The sequence below is a fragment of the Pteropus alecto genome, unplaced genomic scaffold, assembly GCF_000325575.1.
Source record: "Pteropus alecto unplaced genomic scaffold, ASM32557v1 scaffold5, whole genome shotgun sequence".
NCBI lineage: Eukaryota > Metazoa > Chordata > Mammalia > Chiroptera > Pteropodidae > Pteropus > Pteropus alecto.
In genome coordinates this window covers 30,466,797-30,492,101 of record NW_006441953.1, presented here as the reverse complement: position 1 = coordinate 30,492,101, position 25,305 = coordinate 30,466,797, and the positions used below count along the sequence as shown (strand labels likewise).

The 25,305-nt window shown below is 50.1% G+C and overlaps 1 protein-coding gene across 4 annotated transcripts in view; it reads right to left on the bottom strand.

Annotated features, from left to right (window-relative positions):
• Positions 1-25,305, bottom strand: part of KIAA0232 (KIAA0232 ortholog) — a 43,439-nt gene that overhangs the window by 4,117 nt on the left and 14,017 nt on the right. Inside the window, exons 3-8 of one of the 4 annotated variants that reach the window (XM_006919013.3) lie at positions 25,217-25,305; positions 18,088-18,154; positions 16,630-16,711; positions 11,319-14,607; positions 5,606-5,714; positions 392-489 (exon numbers count right to left, since the gene is read on the bottom strand). In XM_006919013.3, coding sequence (XP_006919075.1) covers positions 392-489; positions 5,606-5,714; positions 11,319-14,607; positions 16,630-16,711; positions 18,088-18,154; positions 25,217-25,305 — 3,734 coding nt within the window. The remainder of the gene's footprint in view (positions 1-391; positions 490-5,605; positions 5,715-11,318; positions 14,608-16,629; positions 16,712-18,087; positions 18,155-25,216) is intronic. The other 3 variants (XM_015594934.2, XM_015594933.2, XM_006919010.3) reach the window with 3 other exon arrangements.

The window sequence follows — 25,305 nt, the reverse complement described above, 5'->3', positions numbered from 1 at the left end:
AGGCAGACGCCAGGTCAGACGCTCTGGCTGTGACTACAGAGTCCTCCGAGGCGCAGCCAGGGCCTTGCGGGGTGCTGTGAAAGAGGAAAAGACCCACCCGAAGGGTTTAAGGGGGAGTGACAGGCTCGGGCTGGGATTTAGAAATTCCCTCTGGCAGCAGTGCGAAGGGCCGCTGGAGGTGGGGGACCTGGGGAGCCCCGTGGGAAGAGGCTGAGGTGGGAGGTGTCCCAGACCAAGTGAAGGGCCACAGAGGAGAAAGGTCACATCCACAGGGCCTGGTGACCCAGGAGGGAGGGGGACGGGCAGTGCACGACTCCCAGATTTCGGCTTGAGTGACAGAACGGGGCGGCCGTTTGCAAGTTAATAACAAGGAGCAGGACAGTCCACTTACCCTATTAAAATCTAACAGACGCTCTCCATTACCGGGTATTCCGTGAGCATCTGGATACTCTTCTATACCATTCTCTCCCTTGGCATTTGTACAACAGTCTTAATCATTGGGAACGGAGAAGGGAAAAGAGGGAAAGGGGGAAATTCCATTAAGACACAGTTATGAAACACGCGTTCTCGCTTCACTGCCTGCTGAGCGCCAGGCCAGTCAGGTCTGCCGACCCTTGGGAGATTCTAAGTAGCCACTAAAAGCAGACGTGGCCAGCTCAGTCGGCCAGGGGTGTACGAAGACACCAGGCTGATTTGAAGACTTTTAACAGACTGTTTAGCAAGTCTTTAAAAAAACAGGCCAGTAGAAGCACAGGCCCCTGTCGCCCCACCACGAGGCCGTCACCCAGTAGAAGCACAGGCCCCTGTCGCCCCACCGCGAGGCCGTCACCCACACGCACGGCGCACCTCACTCTCCTGCACCCCACTTTACTGTGCTTCGCAGATGCTGCATTTTTTTTTTTTTTTTAACAAATTGAAGGCGAGACCCTACACCAGCAGAAGACCCACATTGCCATGATGCTCACTGCCCTGCAGTGGCCTGGGACCGAATCTGCAGCACCTGGGAGGTGTGCCTGTGTCCACACCCACAACGCGACAGGCCCTGGGAACAGGGTAAAAGCCGGCTGCGTGGAGGAAGACAGGTCCCGCGTGCACACCCGTGAAACAGACGAACGATGGCGCGTCAGACAGGAGGACGTGCGGTCACAGACAACAGTGTGGCGGCCTCATCTGTGCTTCCGCAGCTCAACGGCGTGCCACACACCTACGCTATTTTTTTACCTGTGGACTCGGGAAGAGAAGTGAGGCTAATGGTCTGATGGGGTAAGCGGCCCACAGAAGGGGACAGGGAACTACAAGCCGGAATTAGAAGAAATCGAATCATTTAGTCCAGCAGTTCGCGGCCCAGGCTGTGCATTCCAATCGCCTGGGGGCCTTTAAGGACAGTCTGGAAGCCCAGGTCCCCATCTGAGAGGCCAGCTGAATTGGTCCAGGGAAAAGACGGGTATTAACATTTTCTGACAGCTCCCAGGTAATTCTCTCCCCACCCCAATATTCGACATACATATATGACAGTTGACTTTGTCCCCCCAGCTAATTCTGATGCACAGCCAGGGCTGAGACATGCTGGTCTTGATCTAGACCAGCCCCCATTCGCCCTAACTCTATGGAGAAAGACGCAGTGAAGAGACCTCGGGCAGGCCTGAGTGTGGACCCCGACACTGACACCACTGTGAGTCCTTTAATACCCCCGAGCATCTGTCCCCTCCAGACCAGGACCGCCTGCGCCCCACAGCACAGCTGCCGTGAGGTGTGCAATGAGGCGGGATGCTACCCCTTCGCAAAACCGGAGGGGACAGGGCCAGCGCTCCATGGCGACTGCGCCCTCCTGCTGTAGGTGGTGGGCCGTCTGGGCCCTGCCCAGCCTCTCACCAGGCCGAGCTGGCCCTGCTGTGCTCGCCACAACCTGCAGTTCTGACTGCTTCAGGTCCTCAAGGTCACCAGTTTATATTCGTGAAAACCACCAGGCTCCGGGAAAAGGCAGGGCAGCTGACTCCTGGTTATGTGACATACTTGTGATGTAACGGGGCGAACTGCTGACCCCTGAGACCCAGGTCCCTCATCTCTAACAGGGTCACCACTTGCTCTCAGATTTCTGTGCAAGTTAAGAGAGACGGGGCGTGTGCAGCCTCAAGTTCAGTGCCGGCACACTCAGCAACGCCTACGAGTGCTACTAACCAGAGCCCCGGTGCTGGGGGCCGGCCTGCGTCGGGACAGCTGCAGGACACTCCTGTTCGCCCACTCGGGGCGGCCATCTCTTCCTCGGCTTGCCTGGCCAAGCTCTCCGCCCCGCACCCCACCCCATCTGGTCACCACTTGGCCTAGGTGGGGTGAGCAGTGGGGATCTTCCTGACTAGGGATGGAGCTGGGTCCACCCCACCCGCGCCCCCTTCATTTTCTCTTCCTGCTTTAGGGATTCTGTGAGCACAAGAAGAGGCTGTGACACCACAGGCACTGGGACAGGGAGGACTGAGTGGGTCCTCGGCTGACACTGCCACACTCTGGGTCACGGCCATACGCCAGGCCTGTTCTGGGCGCTTTACTCTGCAGCTACTCTCGAAGGGAGGTGTGGCTCTCAAATCTTTCTACACATACAGACAGTGGAGTCACAGGAAGATCTGGTCATCGCCCAAGGTCCTGCGGCTGGTGACGGAGGCCCCTGGCTCCAGCTCGGTTTGTCACCCAGGCCCCTAGCTGTTCTCCGCACTGTGCCCTGCATGGCTGCCCTTTAAGGCTAAAATAATATGGACACTTACAACGAGCTTTCCACGCGGTTAGCGTCCAGGGCATGGGCTCTGAAGACCGCTGCTCAGCACAGGTCCGCCCCGCACACGGCCTGCAACGCCCTGTGGTCTGGCTCCCGGCTGAGCCTGTCCCTCACTGCGCCCCGCACGGCCCCCGCGTTCCCATCGAGTGCACTCCCACTCCCGCGTAGAGGTAGCTTCTGCCGGCTCCCTCTCCCCGCAACCTCTCCCCGCAGGCGGCGCCTGCTGTTACATGGCTCGCGTCAGGTCCCTGCTCAAACGTCTGTTGATCAGGAGGGCAGGGCCTCGGCCTGTTTGCCCGTGTCCCCAGTGCCTGAACTGTGTCCGGCACAAGGCAGGCGTGCGAGAACTCCTCGATGAACAGACGTGTATATGAATGCATGCAGGCTCGCAGGTGGCAGACTGCACATAAGTGGGGTCCCGCGGGGCCCTGGGAGCCTGGACAAGCTGACTCACTGTACACCAGGGGTCCCCAAACCCTGGGCCGTGGACCGGTACTGGACCGTGGCCTGTTAGGAAGCGGGCCACACAGCACATGAGCAGTGGGCAACAGAGCGAAGCTTCATCTGGATCTGCAGCTGCGCCCCAGCACCAGCATCACCGCCTCAGCTCCGCCTCGGATCGTCAGGCACTGGATTCTCAGAGGAGCACCAGCACCTGCTGCCACAAAGGTTGGGACCGCTGCTGTAAAGGGGTGGTCCTCCTCCTCCCCAAGAGGCTAAGGGCTCCCAAGCTGGTCCGACTCGGGAGTGGCACGGGATTGCTACTCCTAGTGTTGCTAATACACTAGGAGCTGCAGGAGCTGAGGAGCTGAGTGGCGAGAGGCTACCTGTTTCCCCGCCAGCCTTCTGAGACTAAGGCCCACTCCCGTCACAGGAGAGACAGACGCTTCCTAACGCCACTACAGGGCAACCTGCAGGGATCTAACTTACGGCTGTGAGTTAAAGGTCATTCGAAAGCCTGGTTGCCATTACTTATCCATTGAGGGTTTCTCTAAATGCCACCTCCCAATGAAAATAAGGCACTCTGTCCTAACAATCACTTTTACACCCACCACAGGACCAGAGACACACCAAGGGTCTGGAGCCAAGAGCTGGAACTGGATTCCTAATGACAGGAAGCTGGACTAAGGCTGCCAAGAGCAAAGAACTCTGTGTGTCTGAAAGTCATCCTAGGACCCCCCAGCACAGGTCTTTGCCACCCCCAGGCCCTGCCTGCTGCACGTCCTGCTTCCGCTGGCTCTCCCTGGGGGGGTCCCTGCTGCACCTGCACCCTGTTAACTCCATGACGTAACGCTCACCCAGGGAACTAGACTAGACCTAAGTCAAGGCAGCTTTGTGCTCCTCATGTCTCCCTGGGCACTAAGCGCAGACAGCGGCTGCAGAGAACAAAGCTTCTGAACAAGACAGGCTGGACTGGAACCGAGCTCGACGGCTAATGCGTGATTCTGGGCAAACTCTTCAACCCAAGATTTAGCTTCTCCATCTGAAAACTAGGGTGGCTTCACAGGAGGCTTCTGTGGGAGTTATAGAAAACACATCGACAGCACCTTGTACATTAGAAAGGCAAACAGGCATCGGCTAACGGTGGGGAAACAGGCCTCGAATAAACACACAAAGTCAAAGCTGAGAACACAGCCCGCGCACGGGGCCCTCCTCACGGCCCAGCAAACTTTCGGGAGGGGGAGGCGGGGTTTGGGAGGTTGCTTTTGTGCCTACAGAACAGAAAGGGGCAGTCAGCCAGCTAAGGCCAGAGAAGGCGTTCTGGGCACCCGGAGCCTGCAAAGCATCGTGGGCAGTGAGGGACGTCGCTGGCTCCACATTAACTACAATTAGCCGGGAGACAAGACAGACAGGTAAACATGTAAATACGAACGAGTGACTTACGTGCCCCTCAGGGCTCTGACGGGAGAGGCTGCTCAGTCAATGCTGCAGCCAAGGACGCACAGCATCCAGACCACAGCAACCTGGACAAGCTCACCCGCCGAGCTGACCCACTCCCACCGCCCCCTTGTTCCCACTTCCCCCAGAATTCCAGATCCGGGTATTCCACAGCTTCCAGGTGTGTCTACCTGCGGGGCTGACGGACTAAGTCATCTTCACCCGATCTGCCGCTGCTCCCATCTCCCTCCGCCTGGCCTCGTCTGGCTCCCTCCCGCCACTCACTCCTCACAGACAGTCACCCCACAGACTCTGGCATCCTCTCAAAACCTCACGGTGCTGTTCTCATCTACCTCCCCCCAGTGCCCCGGACCTGCAAGAGCCCCAGAACCCCACAGACGCCCCTCGGTTTCTATACTCCACCTCCACTCTGTTGCTAGGATTTAAAACACAGACCTGACACCTTCCAATCTGCAACCTTTTAAACGGCCTCTCCTTCCTGCATGTCCAACTCCACCTAGCTCAGCAGAGCTCCCAAACTTCCACGCAAGCCGCTTGCCCGCCTGCCTTTCTGGCCTCAGCCACGACCCAGCTGGGCCCTACATGTCCCTGCTCCCTCCACTTGCCTTTGTGCAGCCCATTCTTTTCACGGGATGGTCCTTCCTCAACTTCCCCACCAGGGGCCTCCCTGAAGGCCTCCGCCTAGCTGGTTACTTCCTCCCCCAGACTCACTGAGAGCCGTTGCAGATCTCATCCAAGGTCGGCACAGTTTTCACGTATTTCCATGTCTTCCCCCACATCGGGCTGTGGCTCTCATTCACCTCTGTGTCCCCAGAGCCCGACAAGTGCTAGCCACGCAGAAACCGTTTGTGTTTTCTGGACTGACAGTCACAGAAAAATCATTTATCGCTCTTAATGAATTAGAAATCTGAATGAATGACTTAACATAGATCTCCTTACCTTCACACTCTGATGCAGGAAAAAGAGGGGAGTACAAGGCTTTTTCCCACCAAGTCTGTTTTTCTTGACTTCTATTCATTCCTTGTACATCAGTGTTCAATACGGGAAACTGTTTCGATTAAATCAAATACAATCAAACTTTACAAACTTTCAGGATAAAACAAAAATTCAAGCATTGACTATAAACTACAAACCCAAGATTTTTAAATCGATGAGTTTACTGTTTTAAAGTGAATAAAAAATGGCAAAGTATCCGTAACGCATGAAAGAAGTTTTTCTTAAAAAGTATTTATATTGGAAATGGAATGAAAATCTTTAAAGACACAACAAAAGGCAGAACCACGTAACAGAACAGGAAATACCCCAAGTAAGGCAGGTGTCTAGTTTTTGGGCGTGCAGAGAGAAAGGGTGGCCACGTGTCCCTGATGCTGTGAGGTGCTCCAGAGAAAACAGGAGGACCCCATTCTTCACACATCCAGGCAAGGAGTCGAAGCAGAAGAAATGAGACAGAAGAAGATTTTACAGGCAGAGTTACTGACCTAAACGTCTTTATAACAGAACTATCTGCTTCAGTGAGAACCGAAGAAAGCTGAGGCTAAAACCAAATAATAAAACTGAGAGCAGTTCAGATTCGAAATGCAACACGGCCATCGGAACAAGGCAGGAAGGGCTCCTGGGCAGGAGACCCATGCCCGCTGCGTCTCCATGGCCCTGCAGGACAGAAGGCGCTCAGGCCCAGGCTCCATCCCTCACTAGTGGACCACGCAAATCCCAGCTGGATCCTGCCCACCTGCCTGGGCAGTGAGGCCTGGATGCAGAGTGGCCAGAGATCAGTAGCAGCAGCAGTGGTCATTAGTGATTAAGGAGTGTCCTCGTGAGTGGTCATCAGAAGACCTGTGGCCAGCCGAGGTCACCACGTGCATCCTGGTGTGCTTGTTGTGAAGGCAACGCTCGTCCACGCCTCTTCTTCACTGGGCCTGGCCAAGGTTCTCCCAGGGCAAAGCTCATCCTGGTGTTTCTACCTCTCCCAGCCCCTGACTCGGTGGGTGTCTGCTCAATGGCTAGGCCTGTAGGCGGCATACGTCTTTACTGTTTTAGAAGACACTTTAATATGTGTTCAAGTTTCAAATCTGAACTGTTTAGCAACTAATGATGATTCTCTAACAGGATTTTGTTATTCATTAAAATGTAAATTATTTCGTGGATCTAAATCTTTTTGATTTAGCAATGTATATATATTTTTAATTTAACTAAATGGTAAATACACTTCGGACTTTCATTTTCAGAAATACTCCTAGGTCAGAAACTGCCTACCCAGTGGTCAGTTAGCTGTCACTATTTTCTCCTGAAGCGTATTCTAACAATAAAAATTAGCACTGCTATTAGATAAACAGATAATTAGATAAACCACGTGAGGGCAGGGACCACGTGGCACTTATGTTCGCACGTCCAGACACAGGGCCGGGCATGGCAGACACCCGATGTCCGCTGACCTGACGAAAGGGCCCAGCGTCGGACGCGTCTGTGCACCAAGCGCACCGTTCTCTCTTTCCCGCTGAAACCGCTGTTAAGGTCATGCCAGTTTCTGCCAGTTTTAGGATTTTTCCTGCATCCTCCATTCAAATCCAATGGCTGGGACTTTTTAATCTTGTATTATGCTACACTGAACACGTATTTAATCAATATGAATCATTTTTTTGTGCTGCTTTGTCTCTCAATTTTTTAAATAAAAATATTGTCAATATACAATATTATATTAGTTTCAGGCGTACAGAATAGTGATTTGACATTTATGTACCTAATGAAGCAATCACCATAAGTCTAAATGATCTGACACTGTCCAAGGTCATTACGATATTACTGATATGCTACCTTTGCCACATGAATATGTGTTATTTTATGCCATCTTTCCACTTAGCTATTCCCAACTTTTAGGCTGCACAGTAAAGACAACCATGTTTTGCCTAAATAACGTCTGTCTGATGTATTAATTCAGTTTCTGGTTTGGTTGAGAATGAAAAAAAAAAAAAGAAGAAATAACAGAGGAGAAAGAAGGCAACAGAACAGAACACAGCCCTGGACGGGCGGGCACGCCTCGGGCCCTGGGCTCAGCCCCTCGCCGTCCGGGCGGCTTCCTGGCTGGCCTCCTGGCCCGCAGGCCCTTCCTCCCCGTGCACCTGCACCAGGGAGCCTGCGCTGGCAGCACAGCCACTGAGCAAAGCCCCAGCACTCCGACCCCCCCCACCCCCGCCCCCCAGCACCGTGCTCTGGCGTTCAGGGTAACTTCGCACATTTACGTGTCTCTACAAACCCGACAATCTTTGTCCCTGACTGGCAGCATCTAGGACGGCGCCCAGATACAGCAGGCTCTTAGTAGACACTTGATGAATGAATGCAACAGTAGGCGAAAAAAGCCATAAACTTAGTCCAGAAAGCCCGGCCAGAGGTTTTGGCAACAGATAGAGGTGAGCGAGGCTCCCGCTCCCCGCTCTCAGTAGACAGCCCCAGACCGGCGGAGAGGGCGGAGAGGGGTGTTCGGTGTTCCTCTGAGCACGCCCTTTGCCATGGCCAGTTACTGGGCCCACAGAGAAAAAAGGAAGCCTTCCATAAGCCTTGCTCTTTGGGATAAAAAGAAAGGAAATATAAAGGAAGAGATACAGAGAACAGAGGCCAAGGGAGAGACGCCCCCGCGGCCTGTTTGAAGTGTCCCTGAACTGACAGGAAGTGCGAAGTCCTGGAAGGCACTTGGGCTCCACCCCTCAGCCTGGGATGGGGGCGGGGCAGGCAGCCCAGCCCTCTGGGCCTAGCGTCCTGTCCTGAGCAGTCACGCAGTCACCGGGATGATTTCTGCAGGTCGCTGTGGGCACTCAACAGGGTAATGGTGCGAAAGCGGTGGGCACACTGCCTGGCACAGGTGGGCTGGGCACCGCGGCCCCAGGTAGCCCCGGCCCTCTACTCACGGAGCCCGGCTTCCAGGCCACTGGGCCGGCACCGGCCCCCTCTCCTGCACGGTCAATCCTGCTCCCTTGCTGTGCTCCAAAGGCCTGGCACTAAGCCAGCGGTTGATCAGACGACATATGACACTCGTCACGAACGTATGCACAAATGGACACCTGAGGCACACTCTGCTTTCTGCTTCCTCTCGCCTTCCCCCTGACACTTCAGAAGCCACGACCTACTCGTGGTGCTGCCAGCACACGTGAGGTTTCAAGCCTCTACTTTGGCTTTTGCTGTTCCTCTGCCTGGAGGCCCCTGGACCCTCAGGTATGTTCAGAAAGCCTCCCTCAACCCTCGCAGGCTGGAGGGCTCTGCTCTGGGTCTCCACAGCACCTGTGCTCACCTCTGCCACGCCACCTACCACGTCATCTGAAACTGTGTTTGCCCAAATGCCCTACAAGACGACGGACTAGCTGGGTCAGTCGCGGTCCATCCATACAATGGAAGACTGTGCAGAAGACGAACAAGGGGAGCGATTATCAGGAAGCGCCACTTCGCTGAAAGGAAAACGAGGGGGAAATCGCTGTGCACACACACTGGTTCGTGGGGCATGGCACGTCCTCGGGAGAGACGCCAGAACGCATCCTCCTGGCTGCTGCTGGGGAGGCAGGGGCCTCTTCGCCGTGTACGTGCCCTCTCGTGACTTCTGGATTTGAACCATATGAATGCATTACCCATTTCAATTAAAATAAACTGTTTACAAATTGGCCTTTGTGACCAGACGGGATTTCTTGAGGACAAGGGCAACGCCTGTTCATCCAGGCATCTAATTCACCGACGGCCACGTAACAGGTATTCAATAAATGACTGCTAAACTGAATTGAATTAAACTTCTGAAAAAAATCATAATTCATGCTTCTGGGCACCAATTCTATTAGAAATCCTTCATTTTAGTCCACGTGGTCTGAGACAGCTGGGTAACTGGTGACCTTTAGGATGGGGCTCCCAGGATGCGCTGTGTAGGCTGCCCTCACTCAGGAAAAGCGGGAAGAGCCTCGTAGGGGCTCCGCGAGGCTGGCCGCGTAGTGAGAGTGGCAGGGCACAGGTTCTCGGCCCATCCTGGCCCCGCACTGTCCCTGCAGGCCACTCTCTCAGCCTCTCCACACTTCAGGTGAGTCCGTGAAGTGCGCTCCAATCCGGCTCGAAGCTGTGGCGATGCTGCCAGACCAGGGCTGACAGTACGACAACATCTAGACTGTCGCACAACCCCGCGATGTCCTCTGAGGACTTCACTGGTGGCCAGAAGCTGTCACGACAGCCCAGAATTCTGAGAGCACATAAAGACATCCATGCACTAGCAAGCGAAGGAGCGTGGCGGGGCTGCGATGCAGAGTCCCTCTGCCTTCCCACCTGGAACCAGGTGAGATACAAAGTGCATGAAGAAATATTTAAGGATGAAAGCAGGGCAAGAGACAGACAGGTTAAGTGCTCGCGACCCTGTTTTTTCAGTTCTCGGTCAAGCTCAGACTTCAGCGTTCAGTGGGACTGAATTCCCGCCTGAGGACGTCCGGGCAAGCTGACCGCAGCGCTGATTCTCGTCACCCACCCTCGCAGGCACACGGGCGCACCCCAAGGACACACCGACCCCACACACGAGGAAGGCACGGTCCGCAGCCATGAGGAGCTTATACTCTAATGAGAGAGAGTACAGAAGACTCACGAAAAGTGGAAATGCAACTGACAAAGAGGCATGAAGTGCATGAAAATTAAAGGAAGGGAGAAATTATTTGTTGCGGGGAGGGTGGAGCAGGGGAGAGGAAGTAGGGGCTGTGTCAGTGAAGGCGGTGCGAAGGATTCGGGCCTGCCAGAGGTGGGTGGAGTGTGCGCAAGGGCACAGGGGAGGAATGGGTGACACTCGTCGGCTCTCCCGTCACGACCACCACCTCCAGCTGCCTTTTTAATAAGCGGTTCCCGAACATGGCCAGGCACGGCTTTGCCAAGCAACGGCTGAACAGCAGGCAGATCACTGTGCTATTCTGTGGAACAGGTCACTGCCTTAAGTGCGATTCCTTGAAGTCCACTTCTTAGGACTAGTTAAAGGGGAGAGTGACCCCTGTTAACAAAACTATTACTTTGACCCTCGTCTGACAGACCTGGCACATGATGCACACAGCTGCAGGAGTATACACTCTGTATAAACTGAGGTCCATCTGCGTAGGTTCTGCGGAAGCTGCTGTGTTGCATTTAGGTTGTGGGTTAATTTTTACCTGCATCATAATATATTTTAGAGAACTCTCTACAGATGTAATTTATTTTACACGTAAAACACAAGTTCTGATACACAGGTCAGCGTGTCAGAGGCAGTCGGATGGACTTAAGGAAACCCTGCACTGTTACTTCTGAAGAGCAGAGGGCCTTCTGAACAGTGAACGGCCACGTCCACGTCCGACTCATCGACTCTGAAAGCGGAAATGCCTGTATATCAGGTTTTGCTTTAAGCACAGTATGTGCATACTAAAACAACACGTAAGAATCTTATTTATATCCTGTGATTTAAAAATGTCTTTTCTCTGCAGAAAACGTCTATTGTCTAGTTCAAACTTATAAATATCGAGTTCATTTTAAGTCCTTACGTAAAGTAATGATACATTACAAGGAAGTTAAGCTCATTTCCCAATCATGTAACCCCATCTTTCATTGCCTGATACGGTTCTTCTCAGACTGAAGTCTGACCAAATCCTTTTATCAATACTAACAGAGAGAGAGAGACACCTACCTCCTCCAGCTGTGCCGAAGAAACTGGATTATCTTCATAAGCAGGCAACTGACAACCTGCTTTACAACTGCAAAGATTATTAATTTCTTCCTCACATTGTGCCATTATTTTACAATTAGCTTCTGAGCTTTCTAAGCTGATTTCCAGAGACCCACTCAGGCTACACTCCAAACACTGATTCTGCTGTCTCGCTGGCAGAATCCCAGCTGATTCCTCCTGGGAATCCAGTGATGTCTGAGCACTCTTTTCCATCCCGGATTTTTTTAACCTGGGAAGGAATTTTCCAGACTCAAGTTCTGATTTTCCATAGTAATGGCCTTCTTTCTCTGCATCTTCTTCCAGTGGTTTGAGATCTGCCTGTGGATCTTCGAATGCATCAACTTGAGAAGGAACAGGAATATTTGCTTCCTCTTTCTCAGATTCAAATTCCGACTCGCTTCCTCCTCCCGGGGACAGTTCAGATGCAGAAATTGGGCGAAAGTGAGTCCTAGGAGAGATTCGAATAGCCCTGTATTGTGTTCTGTCGACGCCACATATCCTGGGGTGAAAAACCTCACTGTCTGAATCAGAGCAGAGGATTGATTTCGGTTTAAAACTAGGGCTGAAAGATGCAATCCCTTCGGGTTCAAATGAACATTCGACGTGAAGAACTTGTGAAAATGGATTGCTTAGGTCAAAGGAAGAGAATGAATATTCGAGTCCAGGATCTTCGACTTGAAAATTACCACAAGCGCCTAGTAAGTCTTCATGGAAGATAAAAGAAAATCCCTTATTTAATCCATTTTCCCCACTCTTCGGCTGGTCATTCTGTTCAAAGGACACGAAGGGTTTCCATAACTGCCTGTGACCGGGAGCAAAACTGTTGCCTGGGGTCATGAAGACATCCGTGCCGGCTATCGTCACGACATCAGAAGCCGCACACTGTAACAAACTTCCTTTCGTGTGACTAGGCGGTACGACTGCCCATTCCCCATCGCTATTAAAGGTTTTGAGCTCCCCGTAAACTCCTCCAAGAATGAAGGCGTTCTCCTTCTCTTGGGTGACGTCCCAAGGTTTAGAGGGTGTAGTATAATCGCCACCGTCCACCTTCGAGAGCTCACTGGACACGAACGCTCGCTTCTCCAGGTTCTCCTTCTGTCCCTCCCACAGACGGTACTCCGACCTCTGCACGGCCTTACTCGGCTCCCGGAGGGGCTCCACTTGAGCTTCGGCGTCCAGACAGCAGCAGTAGTTATTTACATCGGTCGAAAACAGCTCATCATCAACTCTCTCTACTTCTACCAGAGCTACAGAATTCCTATCCGCCATCTTTGTCCAAATGTCTTTAATAACCCCTGAGCTGTAGCCATCTCCGTGCGGACTGGTTTCCCGACACGCTTGTGCAGTTTCAAACGTTTTGTTTTCCGTTTTTTGTTCTAGCTGAATACCACAGACAGATTCTAGTTTAGATTGTTTTTTGAAAACTAACGTAGGAATTTCGCCTAAAGTTCTACTGTTTTGCTGGCAAGTTTCATCCTGCAAAAAATCTAGAAGCTCTTCATCTACATAATTGGACGAGACTCCGGGAACCACGTAGCTGATACCTTCAGCACTAAACTGCGCGGCGGGTTCTTCGAACTGAAGACTTGCTGCCTCGTTATCCGAACGCGTTTCTTCCGAATGGGACCAGGGACTGCAGGTTCTCGTTGAAAGATTAGAACAGTGTTCGTTTTCTTCAAAGGCACTATTTTTGGTCCATATTAGCAATCTAGACTGCGTCTTCCCAAGCACATTAGCACTAGAATCTGTATTTTCATTTCCCAAGTTGAGTGTTTCAAAGGAAAACGGTAGAACAGAATTACTGCATTGCACCTCAAACACTGAAAAACAAGAGTTGATACCAGATCCTTCATTAATGTCCGAAAAGAGCTCTCGGCGGCCAGCAAGCGCGTGCGGACTGAGCGCCACGCCGTCCAAGTGCGGGGAGAGTCTCCCCGGGGACTCTCCTCCCAGACTCTCGCCGTCGGCATCACCGGAGCTGGATGAACAGCACTCCCAGAACTGGGCCAGGTTGCCGAGGTCCTGCAGGAGCAGGCCCTCGGCACCCCCGGAGCTGGCAGAGTCCGTCCATATTGCACGTTCCCCTTGCAACTCCATGCCATCTAACACTATGCAACATTCGGCCTCAAGATCTGTCTTCTCTTTGCTTTTTTGTCGAATCATATTCAAAATCCGACTTTCCCCTTGCATTGTTTCTGAGGCACCAGGATCCAACATGGATTGATCAATATCCACTTCATAGAAGTGCGTTAATTCTGAGAGATGAATATCATCTAAGTATTTGTCGTCCTCCGGGAGAGAACAGAGTGAGGTCCCAGTGAGGTCGATCTCCTCATCGATAACCGCAGGCATTTCCACGAAGTGGCCGTCGATGAACGTGCCTGCTGCGAGGTACGCCTTGTGCAGGGCGCTGCTGCTGATCCGGAGACCGTGCACGGCGTCGGACAGCCCGGCCACGGCCTCGGTGGGCGCGGCGCGCGCCTCTCTGTTCCGATACGTGGTCTCCAGTTTGCTCCTCCTGCTCACGGGGACGAAGTACTCGGCGATCGGCTCGGTGTACCACAGCGGTTCCTCTTTGTACTCCTTGTCGTTTCTGCTCTCCGCGTACAGGTCTCTCCCTTCCGCGCTCCCCGCGTCTTTCCTCCCCGTGTCCTTCGCCGGCCTCTTGCCGCGTTTGCACAGCTGACTGACAGAGCCGCCGCCGCCGCTGCTGCTGCTGCTTCCGGCGTGGACGTTTCTCTCGGCCTTCTCGCCGTGCCTCAGCGCAAGCCTGCTCTGCCCGTTCCGCCCTTTTTTGTTCCGAATTTCTCGTGCCTTGTGTCTTACTTTCACGCACTTCATGGATGCTTTTAATTCTCCCTGATTACCGCTTGAACTTGAACCTGCTTCACTGGAGCCGGAAGACCATGAGCGAGGGCGAATCTTCCCCTCGGGTTTATGTCGCATTTGCTTTTTGTACAAAGCGGGCTTTTCTTCGATTGGGCCATTGCTAAATTTGTTCTCCTTCTCGGTTTTACTTCTGCTCTGGGTTTTCTCGCGTGCAGTGGTGGACACTTCGTTGCTTCTTTCCTTGATGACGTCCCCTTCGCTGTTGCAGTCCTTGGGAGAGGAGGTCCCGGTGCTGGTGGGCGGGGCTGTGGACGACGACGAGGAGCTCGAGTAAGAACTGACTGCTGGCTTGTTCCACACAGTCATGATCTCTTGCAGGCAAACTGGTTTCTCAGAAAGTGGTGGAAATGCTTCATAGTACCTGAAAAACAAAGAGTAACACAACATGATCGATTGGAAAAATGGGATACTTCATCTTAACAGTCAACGTGTACATCATCCATGAATTAATAACTTTAAAATAATTAGTAACACAGCAAAAATATCCTTTATGTTTAGTCCCATGTATCAAGCACTGAGATAAGCACTTAAGAGTATTAAGAAAATATGTAAGATGACAGTTTTTCTCTTCAAAGTCTGAATTTTAACTAAGTGGCCAAGAGTGACAACTACGATGTAGTGCGAAGATGACTCTTTTGCTGCAAGATACCTGTGTCTGGTGCCTGGCTCAGTCACTCACTGCGCTTGGACTTGAACCAGTTATCTAGCGTCTTGGTCCCCATTGCCTGGACTGCGAGATGGCGATGATGCGGCTGACCTCACGAAGGCGGGCGAGCGCTGGTGCGGATGCGGCTGAAACGCTGTGCAGCAGCGTAGTTGGGAACACGCATCCTGAAGTCACACTTCCTAAGTGTGAATCCTGACTGTCACTAACTGTGTGACCTCAGGCATGTTACTTAGCCTCTGTGGCTCAGTTTCCTGACCTAAAAACTGGGGTAATGACAGTATTTACATGTCGCAGAGCTGTGAGGGCTGAAGGACTTAACATGTGAAGTGAGAACAGCGCCTTCTCCGGGCGGCTGTCAGTACTGTTCCTTCTCCTCTGGAGGCCAGCACAAAGCGGGGCATTCGGCAGACCCTTGGAGTTAGTGGGGATTATGGCATTCATGTGTTCAGAAAAAGAGGGTGCTCGTGAGCCCCAGAACAGTTAGAGAAGGTGGACCACGACTGAGCCTTGCAGTTCCAGAAACGCAGTAGTTTCGTGAGCAGTACCGGTGAGACACAGCGACCTAGGTGAGGACACAAGGCTGTGCTCACGGAACCGAAGCCCGATGGGACCAGTGACTGTGGAAATGCAGAAAGGAAAATCGAGGGCCTGGCTTAGGGCTTGAAAACAAAGAAGATTTCAGAGCAAGACAGATTGCCCAAGGAAGAACCTGCCATCAGGTTGGTGGTCAAGGGGACTGTGGTTCTGGAGGCGACGGTCGCGGTCCCATTTCAAGTGATAAAAGGCCATGCCTGCAGGGACGTATACCTGACCTCCCTTTTCAGTCTGTACCAGAGCTAACAAAAAGATGCTGTGAGCTTATATGCAACTCTGAATGCTCTAAGAGTCACGTTGAAAGCATAAGTAGAAACAGGTGAAATTAATTTCAAAAATGTATTTTACTTAACCAGATATAATCATCATAACATCATTTCAACATGTAATTGGTATTAAAAGATATAAATAAAATATTTTACATTTCTTTTTACTCTAAGTCTTTTAAATCTGGTGAGACTTTTATACTTACAGCACAGCTCAGTCTGAAGCAGCCACATTTCAAGCACTCACCAGCCTCATGTGGCTTCTGGCTGCCATGGCGAAAAGTGCAGGTCTATGCAAAGCAACTAACGGCTATTTTTTCCTTAAGTTTTAGAAGTTCAGAAGATTCGAATAAAACGTACAAGAAGTCTGCTTATAATGCAGCTGATCTTAATTCTAACCATATACAAAGAGAAAATAAAAAGCATCTTCAGCAAACAAGTGTGACAAGGTCAATGACCTGCCTGTGTTCCCTCTAGAATCAGCAATGGGGACTTGGCTTCCTTGTGTGTAGAACAAGGATCAACATAATTTCTTTTGGCCGTCTCAAAGGACAGGTGTGAATTTCAAAGGTGATAGTACACGGATAGAGTGTAAATAATAAACTTGCTTGTTTCTTTCATTCACTGCACAAATATTGATTCAACATGAATGCTAAGGGTAGAACTATCTCATTCACTTTTGAACTCTCAGTGTCAAACACACGTGTTAGTGCTCAATAAATATTTCTTGAACTATAAAATATGACACTAAATAAAAACAAGAAACAAAGACTAAACAAAGACTGTAAACCAAGTAGCAGTGATTAGCTTGATTTTAACACATGCGCACTTTATCACTGAATGCAACCGTACGTACATTTCCACTTGATCCTTTGCTGCAGGGGATAACTCTGCCTCTGGGGAGGGAGAGCCCTCTAACTTTTTGTGAATCTTCTCTTCTGTTATGAAACAAAAATTCAGAAAGATTTGTCTTATATCTAGTCAATGAAAGCTTGTGTTTTTAAAAGTTTCTCAAGTAACTTCAATAGAAATTATACAGGCTTTTGTGACTTAAGAACTCTATAGCAGTTTGTCTTTTTAATAAAAAACGATTTCTTCACTGCACTAGAGGGAATTCTCTGGCTAAACCACGTGGACCCTGGGCTGAGAGGTGAGACCTGTTCATCTTATCACTGATACAGCGCCCTAGAGCAGGGGTACCCAACCCCCGGGCCGCGGACTGGTTCCTGTCCGCGGGCTGTGGCCTGTTAGGAACCGGGCCTCACAGCAGGAGGTGAGCAAAGGTGGCGGGCCAGCGAAGCTGCATCTGTATCTGCAGCCGCTCCCCAGCGCCAGCATCACCGCCTCAGCTCCGCCTCAGATCCTCAAGCACTGGATTCTCATAGGAGCCACGAAGGTTGGGGACCGCTGCCCTAGAGATACTTAATTGAGAGACTCAAATCCCCTGTGTACTTATTAATTATACTAGAAAAAGAGAACATCTGTTTAGATTCCAAAACTATTTTGTCACAAAATTCTGCACTCATGGACTTTTACACTGACTCATCTCGACTAATGCCAATCTGCAAAGAAACTTCTTCGTTACAGTTAGCTGTCACTTAACATCAGAAGACCAAGAGCTGTGTTTCAACTAAAACAGAAGCAGAACTCTACCCTCAGCTTAGCTCATGATACTGCCTCAGATTAAAAACAAACAAACTGCATCCTTAACAGGAAGGCTCTAGACTCGGGCAGCAAAATGACCATGAGGACAAGGAAAACAAGGACTCTTAATCTCAGTACGTAGCTCCTGTTCTAAGGGCTTACTGAAAAGCTGGGAAAAGAAGCTACGAGGGTTCACGAGTCAAAATGACTTGCGCCTGTCAAGTGCGCCTTTTCAAAAATCCGAGAGTTAAGGCAGATGTTCCTTCCAGACCTGAAATAACTGTGTAGACACCTCTGGAGGCCTTGGTGTCCACAGGCAGATGTTAACAGGGGCACGAGGATGGAGGAAAGAAAACAGTGCTCCCGATCTCTGAGCTTCAATCTGAAGACAAACAAAAGGCCTGGGTCCTCTCTGTAAGGGCACCTGTGGATGAAATCGCTCCTCTGACAGCGGGGACCTATCTAAGTGACCATTCAGGGTTGACCCAGAAGCCACTAACAGCTGAGGACACAGCGTGATGCTGGCGTGCTGACACGCACCGAACCCTAAGACCTGCTCTTGTTTTTCTTGCTCCCGTCAACTCTAAGAGGCCCCCGACCCGCTCCTGGGTGGCCGCGTCCTCCTGGGCGACCGACCACGTCCCTCAGGGAGTGAGCGCACTGCCCTCACCTTGCTTACTCTGGAGGTCCTTCAGCCGGGAGCACAGCTCCTCCACCAAAGTCTCGATGCCAGAGCTCTGCGTGAGGACAGAAACGCGCGTTAGTCTACCGCCAAGTGTTTGTGCACTTTGTTGTAACCTAAAGGTTTTATAAATAAATTTTCCACGTTCCAAAAGAAATACATTATCGATATTTAAATGAACATGAGAGTTTAAAAATGATAGGTTTGTAGATCAAATTTAGTATACGTGTTTTACTAATATGTGAAAATGTTAATATTCCTCCCAGGGTATAGCATCTTGTTTGGGGGGGTGGGGGCAGGATAAGGACCTAAATGCCCATTGGACGGCTAAAAGGGAGTCGCCACCAAAAATACTATTCACTATGTATGGCCGCAAAGTCTCGTGCCAAACTCAATACGACGACAACAACAACAACAACGACCAGCTCATCTCAGTCCTCCAGGAGCTCCCGGTCTCAAGAAGACCAGGGCATTTTTTCCTTTTGCAAAGTGCACACACACGACTGCCACGGGAGGAGCAGTTTAGAAAACACGGGCCAGCGCCGAGAGCGACTGTGACAGCTTTTTCTTTTCAGGGTCGCGAACAGGGTATCGGCCTCCACAAGGACTCGGGGCCAAGTTGAGCGCGCGCGGAAGAGCCCGAGTCTGGGGCGACGAGAGCGAGCGCTGACCTTTAAAGGAAAATCAGCGCTGGGAGCAGCCACGGCAACTGCTGCTTCGCTCATGTGACTTTTACACTTTAAAAATGATTCCTCACAGGAGTTACGAAAAAGCTTTACAACGCACAAGAAAAGCGAATGTATTTTCTAGGAATATTGTATTTATTCAGCAGCCAAAAGTACATAAAATGGATCTAGGTGGGCAGCACCGGGCAGATGCACATGACTCTGCTCGCCCTTCGCCCTCATGGGCCCTTGAGGGCTAAAAATAGAACTTTACCCCATTCACTTAACTCAAATGACTCAGCACAAGCATTGCAGATCTCCTAAACGAGAAATCCAGCAGTTACACAGTCTGAGCGACAAGAAACAGATTCTGATGAAAATGGTTAATCGCACACACTGATAGTTACATTCTAGCCACAGCAGATCACAGCTTTTAATAGGGAGACGGGACAGAGGGAGACAAGGAAATGGGCTAGAAGAAAACTGTTCTTTCCTTAAAAACACTCTCAAAAACCATGGCAGCCATTAGTCATAAACACTGCTCCGACGACACAATCCACCGGAAAGACTCTCTCCGCTTACCATAGCGTCCACGGTGGGGTGAGCATGGCCGTTTAATTCCATTTTCTCCAGATCATGAACCCAACGCCAGTGTCAGCTGACACGCTGCTGCTGCTGTTCTGCACAGCAAGCCTGTGTCGCCGCGTTCCTAACCCGGTGCCAGTCTCCAGCGCAAACATCAAGCCTCCTGGGATCGGTCGTTCCTTCCAGCTCTCTCGGTGCCGAACCCCGCTGACCATTAACAGTCTACGTGGAGCCACCACGCAACCTAGTGACTAGATGTGCTTTCTTATGCTTTGTCTCGGAAATCACCATCACACAACTGTGGAATTTAGTTGTTCTAGATAGTAATGCAGCTTAGAGGTACACATATTTGCTCTCCTATATAAATGGCAAAGAAACAATGAACCTACTCCTTAGCTCCGTGCATAAAAGCAAGCTCTACCCACCAGGCTGCTGTCTCTTCTCCTTGACTACGGCAGCATCCCACATGTGTATATACATATATATTTTTTGTAATCATCAGACTACCAGGCTGTCATAATAACAAACTGAGAAGCAAAAAGGGGCATCGGAAGCAGCCATCGTACCCTGTCATCTCAGGGCATATTCCAAGTTGTTAATTTGGAGCTGTTAATGAAAAATTTTATTCACTTTCTCCATTATAATATCATCTATTAGATAATGTAAAGAATCATATTTTACTATCATACCATATCCACAATGGCATTAGAGAATATTGAGAGCCTATAGTATTTTAAGACAATAAAATTATACTCATATTTTAGTGAGAACATGCTGCTGATGAAAAAAAAAATGCTAACTCTCTACCATTTAACTCAAGAATTGCTTTTCCTAACTATAAAAAGCATCATACCTCCCAGTACCAGACAGACATGTAAAAATGCCCTGTAAACCATCAGAGTGCTCTAAATTCAAGTGAGAGTACTCTCGTCTGAAACCCGGTGAGCCACACATGGAGACTGGCAAGTTCCCGGATGCGTTCAGCAAGCAGCCTTCCAAATGCACCGCCATTCACTGGTTTATCACCCACTTATTCACCCACTCATTCGTTCAGTCGACAAAATGGTCGGTAACACCCCAACGTGTCAGGAAGGACACGGAGAGACAAGTCCCCGCCCTTATGACGTTTACATTCCAATAACTCTTACTTCTCAGAGGAAATGGCCCAGGGGAATGTCCCTGGGTCTGGATTCCCACGGGGCCACCTACTCAGGGGGAGGCAAGGGTGCGGGCTTCGCTCGTGGTCCAAAGGGGGTGGGCGGGGCTTCGTAGTCACGGCAGCCTCGCCCCTCCTGCTGCCTTCCTCATTTAGCCTCCTACCTGGCCCCTACAGACATGTGAGGCTGCAGCTCTGGGCAAGATAAACAAGCAAATGGCCTATTACGTTACGTCTGCCCCCCAGCCACCCAGCCCCATCCACGCCAGACGCGCGGATCGAGCTGCCGTGTAAAAATCCCCATTCGCCTCTCGCACGGGCATCTCAGGTTTGCACCTTTCCTCGTATCTGCCCACCTGTAAATGCGTGCTCCTGCCCGACCTCCTTTCCTCAGTAACAGAGTGCCATTCCTGCAGATCCTCAGACCAAATCCTGGGCTATCTCCCTCGACTCCTCCCCTTCTCTCCACCCCACATCTGGTCCTGTCTGCTCTACCTTCAAGATATACTTAGAGGCCAACCAGGGCTCACCCCTCTGCCTCCCCGACCGGCGGCAGCGGCTTCCTACTGGTTCCCAGTGCACCTCTGCCCCTCCGCCTGTGTGGCCTCGTCCCGTCCTGGCCACGCTCAGCACAGCATTTAAGTCAAGTCCTGTCCCCCGGGGCTCCAAACTCTCCAACCCTTCAGGCTTCTCAAAGGAAGAGCCAAGGTCCCCCCAGCGGCCCACAGGCTTCCCAGAATGCCCTGCCCACCCACGCCCGGGGGTGAGCGCAGGCTTCCCCAGGCAGGGCTGCCTGTGACAGCAGCAACGGCTGGCATTCTTGGCCTTCGGTGCCGCTGGCTTCTCAGGGGTCTGGCCTGTAGAGGGAGCACAGCGTCGCCTTTTACGGCGTACACAGGGCGCCGGTCCATTTAAGTGCTGGATGAGCGTTACTTATCAGTTTCAATGTTCTCCTTATTATCCAGAATGAATTAAATTCAAACGTTAGCATGCCAAGAAAAAGATATATGTATGTATATATGTACACACATACACACACATGGTCGAAATTAACCTTGAAAGTAAACTGCTAGGAAATACTTTACAAAAACCTTGTAGAGCATATGAACGTTCCATGTGTGAAATACTAAGAGGTCCTGTGTCCTTTTACTGGCAAAAAGAATTCTGCTGGTGGGCTTAGCTGAATGTAAGAATATTCCGCAGTGAGACCCCACGTACCAGGGCACAAACCCTCCATAAGGCTCTGTGAATAATCCCAGATCAAGCAGTTACCCAGATAGCATTAGCAGCAACGCTATCACTTTCAAAGCTAACTTAACTGAATAAGTTATCACTGCACTGTCTTTATTTACTCCCCAAATAGGGCTTTGTTGGGTTTCCAGTCTTCTCAACCATTCCTAAAATGAGAGATGAAATACTAGCTTTGATTCAATTTTAAGTAGCTCGATAAAAAGAAAACGGAAATATAACTAATTATTAAAAACAATCTAAAAAGCTCTAACTCTGGCAATAGAGAAAACAGAACCAAGTAAACTTGAAGACTCAAAAACACAATAGCACAATTCAACATTCCACTTTATGTTTTTTAAAAGGGAAAAAGCGAGGTCTGCATATATGTGTGTGCCATGCCCACTGATTACAGACACTAAACACCCAGCTTAGCACATGTCGCTTCGTGGGAGCTCCCCCAGGGGAGCTCTCAGTGGTCGTCACTGAGGACACGTCACTTCGTGGGACTTCCCCCCGGAGAGGTCTCAGTGGCCGTCACTGAGGGAGAGCACCGCTTGTCTTTACAGGACCCATCACTAACTGCCATCAAAGCAAATGCAAAATGTGTCACAAAAATGAGCACTCAGAGAACTGCGTGTTATCCACGTGTGTAAACACAGGGAACCAGCAAAGGCTGCACCAAGGCCAGGTCTGCTGGGGGAGCGAGCACCACTGCGTGCGGATCCTCACAGGTGCTGCCAAATTTTAACCCATGTATAAAATTAAATTTTGGCACAACTGAGTTTCCATACTGTTTTGGTGATGTCTCTCAGACAAAATACTGGGCTGAATAGGTCAAGAAATATGCTGTAAGGGGGGTACCGCTTACTGCAGGGATAGGGTGGGGCGCAGTGTCACATGACAAGTATGTAATGGTGGAGGCAGAGAAGCGAGCCGTTCTGCTTAAACCATGACGCAGTGAAGGGTCTGATAACGGCAGATAGTTTTACAGAAACAGCACTACGCCTGCAAGTCACACGTGCACACATGAAAGTAACAAGAGATCCTCTCACGTGTAACGGTGAATATCACCTCTGCCTGCCTGCCTGCCTCCGCATCATCCACGTTATTATCTTCAATGAGACTGTAAATTTGTTTGCGGCTTTTGAACCTGAGAAGGCAAAAAGCACAGAACCACGAACACTGCCATCCTCAGTGTTTAGGAAATGAACCACATACTCGCATGCAAACATTCACTGTGGCCAAAACATAAAACAAAATGAAATTTCTGCTCTATAACATCCTATGCAGGGTCTTTTTGCTTCTTTCTTTTCACTGAAGCCGCAAGACAGATTCTAGAAAGAAAAGCCAGGGACACACAGACAGCCTACAATTCATAACTGACCACAGTGATTCCTTTCTACTCTGACAGGCCATAATTAAAGGGGTCCTTTGCAAGTTCTTTCCACTGGCCCTCCAAGAGCCAGGAGAGATGGCTTCATGGGCCTGTACACTGCTGCACAGCAGCCCGCAGCTCGGGAACAGGGTGCTGGGACTTGGGGACCTCCTCCTTCCTCTTCATTCACCCCCAAGCTCTCGCCAAACTCATGAGAGATTTTAATTTGATAAGATTAAAAAACAATCATTGTTAAGAAAAAGCAATGTAACTTTTTAAATATAAAATGAGAAGGAAAAAATAAGATGGGACAAATATGCCCCACTGGGTCTGAAAGCAAAACTCCCGCCTTGACGGCCAGGCAAAGGGAAGCGTCCTTCCAAAGCAACAACGCAGAGCAGCAAAGGTCTTCGCAAGCCACTATCCTCGCCCTGCGCGGCCTCCATGTCACCGCAAACTGCTTTCTGCACACCCTGCTCACCAGGATGGCTTCCACACACACGCGATGAGCCACAGGGGCTGGGTCTCGTGTACTACAGTAAGGGGGGTGCCCATCCGACTCCTTGCTCACGGCTGCCTTCAGCAGGCCTTGTTTTCACACAGCTTCACTGTGGGTCGAGGGCTGGAGTCATCTCCCAGCGACGTGGGTCCAAAGCAGAAACAAGATCCTTTCCCCGACTGAGACTCCCCGCTGCTGTTTGCCTCCTAACCATGACTCAGCAGCTTCTTTGGACTTTGCTCAAAGAATTTACCTGAACTAACCTCTCACTTTTTAAAACTGTATGCGTCTTAATTCCTGTAAAAGCTCCAAATTACTTTACCAATCTACTCCCCTCCATGTCATGTAGAAACAGACGCCTTTTAGGTGACTGCCTGATCCTCCTCCTCTCTCTGAGGGCTGCTCATCACTCACAGCGCTTGCTGTGGGAGGGGACCGAGGGGACTGCCAGGCTGCTCTGTCCCTTCCCTGCAGCTTAACAAATCAGGGTGGACACCAGGAGATGAAGATGGGCAACCCACAGTCCGGCCCAGGAGCACGGGCGGCACCGGCGGGCAGACAGAACCACTGCAACTGTGAGGGTGCATGTCCAGGTGGGAGCAGAGACCAGACACCAGCGGCCCGAGCGGCGGGGTCGGCCCTCGCACGTGGCCCTCGGCAGGGTGAGACACGGCTGGGAAAAGGCACACGTGGTAGGTGGCCGGCAGACAGAATCACTTCTGGATCGTCCAATGTAGCAAAGCTGGTTACCCCGACATCAGACCACTAGATGACTGGGTTCCGGAAGGAAGTTTCTGGATGTCAGGAACCTCTCTAGATACTCTGCATGACTCTCTCAACTTAACTCTGCATTATAGAGGTCTGTAAGACACACTACCTCAAGTTGCACAGTAAAAGCAAAATGATTTTCTAAGTAGTTATGATCTCGGAGATCACATCTTATAGTGAGCAGCAAAATAAAAATTCATAGTATTAACTTCAGCAGATGTCATATTCTAAAACTATTTTGTTATTTCGGGATGCTAAAGTACATAAAGTGTTAAAAAATAAAATAATCTTATATTTTCTAAAATACAAACTAAAAATTATAAATCAGAAGAAAATACAGTGTTCTTAAATTGTTAGAACTGCTTTCCTACTTCTGGGAATGTATCCAAAAGAAATAATATAGACCATGGAAAAAGCCACACGTGAAAATATCCTAGAAATGATAACGAAAAATCAAGAGTAAGCTAAATACCTAGTAATAAAGAGTATATGATATTGCTGTTGGAATATTATTTGATTAAATATAACTCAGCCACTAAAAAGAATAAAAATAATATAGTAACAAGATGAAATATGTTAATGGGGAAAAAACATAAAATTTTGTGCATAGTCTAATTACGATAATACCTATTAAAAATATGTTACATAAAATTCAATATATATATTTAAAACACGTTAAAGGAAAAAGTGATAATGTTTGTTTATGTTACAGTGGTAAGATAATGAGTAGTTAATTTTTCTAAGTCTTTTTTGGTCAAGATGTTATATTTGTAAACTTTTTAAAAACACCTCCCTCTTTTTTTCTCCTTGTAAGTATTAGAAATAAGATGTAAACTTACTTCATCAGAAGCAGATCGAAGACACTGGACAGCAGCCTGTTTTTTCATTTCTTCTAGAGTTAGATCTGAACACTTTTTCTTACTCTTTC